Genomic DNA, 5,063 nt, shown 5'->3' on the forward strand with positions numbered 1-5,063 from the left:
CTTGAACCCGGAGGCGGAGGTTGCAGTGAGCCGAGATGGCACAACTGCACTCCAGCCTGGGCAACAGAGCGAGACCCTATCTCCAAAAAAAAAAAAAAAAGCAAAAAGGAGAAATCAAAGTACGTACCAAATAACCTCACTCAATCCTTATAGTGACCCTGAGATAACCATACTATTATCACCTGTAATTTACCATTTCACAGATAAGCAACTGAAGCTTAGATGGCAACACAGCCAGATCCTGTTTCCTCCCCCGAAAAAAGAGAGAGACTGGGAAGCATCTTTCAACTAGATATCTGCTGTATCTACTGTAGTGTCTACCTTTAACACTTTTAGCACTATTCGAAATCAAAACAAGTTTCATTACATAGATGTGTGATGTGAGGCCAGGTGCAGTGGCTCACGTCTGTAATCCCAGCACTTTGGGAGGCCAAGGCAGGCGGATCAACTGAGCCCAGGAGTTTGAGACCAGCCTAACCAACATGGTGAAACCCCTATCTCTACTAAAAATACAAAAATTAGCCAGGCGTGGTAGCAGGCACCTATAATCCCAGCTACTCAGGAGGCTGAGGCAGGAAAATCGCTTGAGGTGGAGGTGGAGGTTGCAATGAGCCGAGATCGTGCCACTGCACTCCAGCCTGGGGGACAGAGATAGACTCTGTCTCAAAAAATAAACAAATAAATAAACATAGATGTGTGATGTGAAAGTCAGGACCATATTGGAACTATTGGTGCCATCCTTTTTTCCCTATTCCCTACTTCCATAACCACGGGCATCAATAATGGACTCACAACTTTCTCTATCCTGCTGAAGCAGAAGCAAGCTTCAGAACAAAGACCCCTCAAGACAGTGACCACCAGACACCACCAATCAGCTCTAATTGGGCATAGGAGATGAAACCCACCTACCATTGCAGAAGGGAAAAACATTTGAGGGGAAAAGGTTGGGAGAAAAAATAAAGAGGGTTAGATGACCAATTCAGTTCACTGCTAAAGGACAGTTCACTGCTAAAGGGACCTTCTTAAAATGTCAGGAAACCAAAGGAAAAGCATCATATAAAGTTTTTACCTTTGCTGTACCAGTCTGAGAACCATAAAAAATCTTCACTCCAGACACAAAGATGTCTTTCTCTTGAAGGGAGACATAACCATTCGTCATCAAATTCTGAGGTGCTTTTGGAACAGATTTTTCCTGTAAGTTCCTGTCCTGAAAGACAAATAATTACACAAAATCCATCAAGTCTAAATAATTTCCCAACTTCAGCAGGGATGAAAATTAGCACAGATACTGACACACTTTATTTTTCTCTTAATCTGACACACTAAATTTTTCTCTTAATCTTTCTGGTTGTATTCCTCAAATATTAGCCCCCTTGGTATAATAAGGTCCTTTAATAGGCAGGACCCACATTTTTAAGGCTCATGATTTCCATTCCCTCCAAGAAAAAACTTTACATACTCTTATCCTATAAAGATTTTAGTAGAATAACAGTAGGAACTTATTTTCTGATCCTTAATGAATGGAAAGGCAAGAGAGGACTAGTGACCCTTAAAGGTGTAAAACAAATTTGTTTTTCATATAAAAGGTTCATTTTTCATTACAAAAAGTCTTCCTGTATCTTAAAAATGAGACACAGAAAAAGTAAATAACTTAATCCAAGATAACCTAGTCTCCAAACACTTAGAGAAGAACTTTATTTTAGGAATTTCATTAAAATGTCTAAAGACCAAACCACAAAAGTAATTAAAGGTTCCTTTTAGTGTTTAAATCCTCTATAAAATCTGATGCCTAAATACTCTATTAAAAAAAAAAATAACTCCACTTACCTGTGTCTTGATGACAATCTGGAGACAAATCCAAAGGCTAATGCTAACAACAAAGCCCAGATAAATGTAAAACCTGTTTATCCATAATGATATTAAAGGTGAGGAGAGGTCCCATGTATCCACAGAAGGATCTAAATTTAAAATGACACACACAGGTAATTTCATTTAAAGCTATATATACAAAGATATCCATCCCGATTTTAAGAAGAAAATAAAACCAACCTTACATTCAACAAGTCAGCTAAGAAATCTAATTCAAAATCAACTGTTGGCGGGGCGCGGTGGCTCATGCCTGTAATCCTAGCACTTTGGGTGGCTGAGGCGGGCAGATCACCTAAGGTCAGGAGTTCCAGACCAGCCTGGCCAACATGGTGAAACCCCAACCTCTACTAAAAATACAAAAATTAGGCGGGTGTGGTGGTGTGCGCCTGTAATCCCAGCTACTCGGGAGGCTGAGGCAGGAGAATTGCTTGAACTCGTGAGGCAGAGGTTGCAGTGAGCCGAGATCGCGCCATCGCACTCCAGCCTGGGCGACAGACCAAGGCTCCATCTCGGGGGGGAAAAAAAAGCCAACTGTAATAAAAATAGCACACTATGTAGTAACGTAATAAAATTATCATACTGTTAATACTAACTCAAAGAAAAAATATAAAATTGTATCTTCACTTCGAAATAAGCATTTAGAAGCAAGAGTAGGTAACATAAAGTAAAAATACTTCATGTGAAATTGAGTTAATTTTGTTTTGTTGTGCCTGCTCCATAAAAAAAAGCTTAAGTAGTAAGAGTACTCTTTTTACTAATTGTACTTTCAGAGGCTCACGGTTAAACTTGTAAGATTCTCAAGTAACTGACCTTACGCCTTTTTTTTTTTTTTTTTTTTGAGTGAGATATGCAGGGACCTGGCCTCAAACGTTCAACCTGGGAGCAATTTCAAAAGTCGAAGCCTGAAATTTAGGCTTTACAGGTGCAAAAGTCCTAATACACGTGGGTAAAATGGGAGGAGTACTTTTCTGTTTTCATTGAGGGTTGGAAACGTAGTTTCCTTCTAAACTAACCCCCTAGCCTCAAAAGGCAAAAGCCAGGTCAAAAGCAGGGATCAGTCCTCCTTGCTCTCAGCGGCGGCTATCTGGTGCTGTCAAGTGCAACAGTCTCCGAAGGAAGGGCACCGAGGACGCTACTCCGCCCGGAGAGGATCTCAGTAAAACGTTTACCTCTCCTGCCGCCCCAGGGTCCTTGCCCGCCGGGTGCCCTTACCCATCCTCCTCAGAGCCGACAGGAGACTAGGATCTCGGACCTGGATAACCCGATGGTTCGCATTGGTACCGCGAGACGCACTGAGCTACCTCGCAGCGTTAGCGGCGCACCGGGTGCCTGAAGAGCTGGGGGCAGCCATGACACTGGCGGGCCGGTCCTGATTGGCTCAGAGGGCGAAGAGGTGGGCCCACAGCAAAGCCCAGAGCTCTGGGAAAGGAAGCCAGTGCCCGGTGCGCTCTCGGACTTGCTCCGATTGGCTCAGAGGGGAAAGAGGGCGTACCCAGAAATAAGCACCACCCAGAGTTCCGGGCAATGGTGCAGGAGCGCTTCCGCCTCCGTTTGGATTGGCTCAGACTGGGAAAAGGTGGGTCCAGAGAGAAATGATTGGCATGGGAAAATAAAGAGGGGAAAGGAGTGGGAAGCGGGGGAAATGCTGTGTGGACCTGTTTGGGTTTCGGTTGGAATAAACCGACTGTAGAAAGGCATTATATTATTTTGGGGAAACCCCAGGATGGACTCGCTATTAGATGATATTAAGGAATTGGATGTGGAGGTCAGAGTGGAAGCAGGTGTGAGAGGGTCCAGCAGAAGAAAACATGGCTGCCAAAGTGTTTGAGTCCATTGGCAAGTTTGGCCTGGCCTTAGCTGTTGCAGGAGGCGTGGTGAACTCTGCCTTATATAATGTGGATGCTGGGCACAGAGCTGTCATCTTTGACCGGTTCCGTGGAGTACAGGACATTGTGGTAGGGGAAGGGACTCACTTTCTCATCCCATGGGTACAGAAACCAATTATCTTTGACTGCCGTTCTCGACCACGTAATGTGCCGGTCATCACTGGTAGCAAAGATTTACAGAATGTCAACATCACACTGCGCATCCTCTTCCGGCCCGTCGCTAGCCAGCTTCCTCGCATCTTCACCAGCATCGGAGAGGACTATGATGAGCGTGTGCTGCCGTCCATCACGACCGAGATCCTCAAGTCAGTGGTGGCTCGCTTTGATGCTGGAGAACTCATCACCCAGAGAGAGCTGGTCTCCAGGCAGGTGAGCGACGATCTTACAGAGCGAGCAGCCACCTTTGGGCTCATCCTGGATGACGTGTCCTTGACACATCTGACCTTCGGGAAGGAGTTCACAGAAGCGGTGGAAGCCAAACAGGTGGCTCAGCAGGAAGCAGAGAGGGCCAGATTTGTGGTGGAAAAGGCTGAGCAGCAAAAAAAGGCAGCCATCATCTCTGCTGAGGGTGACTCCAAGGCGGCTGAACTGATTGCCAACTCACTGGCCACTGCAGGGGATGGCCTGATCGAGCTGCGCAAGCTGGAAGCCGCAGAGGACATCGCATACCAGCTCTCACGTTCTCGGAACATCACCTACCTGCCGGCGGGGCAGTCTGTGCTCCTCCAGCTGCCCCAGTGAGGGCCCACCCTGCCTGCACCTCCGCAGGCTGACTGGGCCACAGCCCTGATGATTCTTAACACCGCCTTCCTTCTGCCCCCACCCCAGAAATCACTGTGAAATTTCATGATTGGCTTAAAGTGAAGGAAATAAAGGTAAAATCACTTCAGATCTCTAATTAGTCTATCAAATGAAACTTTCATTCTTCTCACATCTATCTACTTTTTTATCCACCTCCCTACCAAAAATTGCCAAGTGCCTATGCAAACCAGCTTTAGGTCCCAATTCGGGGCCTGCTGGAGCTCTGGCCTGGGCACCAGCATTTGGCAGCACACAGGCGGGGCAGTGTGTGATGGACTGGGGAGCACAGGTGTCTGCCTGGGTCCATGTGTGGCCTCTCTCCTGTTGCTGATGGAAGATTTGCGGATGAGGGCACATGTGGCTGAACTGAGAAGGCAGGCCTCCGTCTTCCCAGCGGTTCCTGTGCAGATGCCGCTGAGGAGGTGCCGGGGAGGGGCAGAGAGGAAGTGGTCTGTCTGTTACCATAAGGCTGATTCTCTTTAACTGTGCGACCAGCGGAAACAGGTG

At 46.4% G+C, this 5,063-nt stretch overlaps 2 protein-coding genes across 3 annotated transcripts in view; one reads left to right on the forward strand and one right to left on the reverse strand.

Moving 5' to 3' along the window:
• The window catches only part of LOC105504691 (S-adenosyl-L-methionine-dependent tRNA 4-demethylwyosine synthase), a 279,094-nt gene extending 275,835 nt beyond the window's left edge, over window positions 1–3,259 (reverse strand). The window contains exons 1-3 of the mRNA XM_011932198.1: window positions 3,082–3,259; window positions 1,828–1,958; window positions 1,070–1,207 (exon numbers count right to left, since the gene is read on the reverse strand). Of these exons, the coding sequence (XP_011787588.1) occupies window positions 1,070–1,207; window positions 1,828–1,958; window positions 3,082–3,085 (273 nt within the window). The 5' untranslated portion in view covers window positions 3,086–3,259. The remainder of the gene's footprint in view (window positions 1–1,069; window positions 1,208–1,827; window positions 1,959–3,081) is intronic.
• Window positions 3,260–3,620: 361 nt separating this feature from the next.
• On the forward strand, window positions 3,621–5,057 carry LOC105504667 (prohibitin). 2 transcript variants are annotated; one of them, XM_011932178.1, is made up of 2 exons: window positions 3,627–4,094; window positions 4,446–5,057. In XM_011932178.1, the coding sequence occupies exons 1-2, from the start codon at window positions 3,678–3,680 to the stop codon at window positions 4,494–4,496; spliced, it is 468 nt and encodes a 155-aa protein (XP_011787568.1). In that variant the 5' UTR covers window positions 3,627–3,677; the 3' UTR covers window positions 4,497–5,057. The 2 variants fall into 2 exon arrangements, with proteins under 2 accessions (XP_011787560.1, XP_011787568.1); XM_011932170.1 differs by having other exon boundaries at window positions 3,621–4,661.
• The last annotated feature ends 6 nt before the right edge of the window (window positions 5,058–5,063 follow it).

This window comes from Colobus angolensis, unplaced genomic scaffold, assembly GCF_000951035.1.
Source record: "Colobus angolensis palliatus isolate OR3802 unplaced genomic scaffold, Cang.pa_1.0 Scaffold122, whole genome shotgun sequence".
Classification (NCBI taxonomy): Eukaryota; Metazoa; Chordata; class Mammalia; order Primates; family Cercopithecidae; genus Colobus; species Colobus angolensis.

Excerpts from the sequence above, each read along its gene's own strand:
- LOC105504667 (XM_011932170.1), top strand. The coding sequence starts at position 3,678 with ATGGCTGCCAAAGTGTTTGAGTCCATTGGCAAGTTTGGCCTGGCCTTA.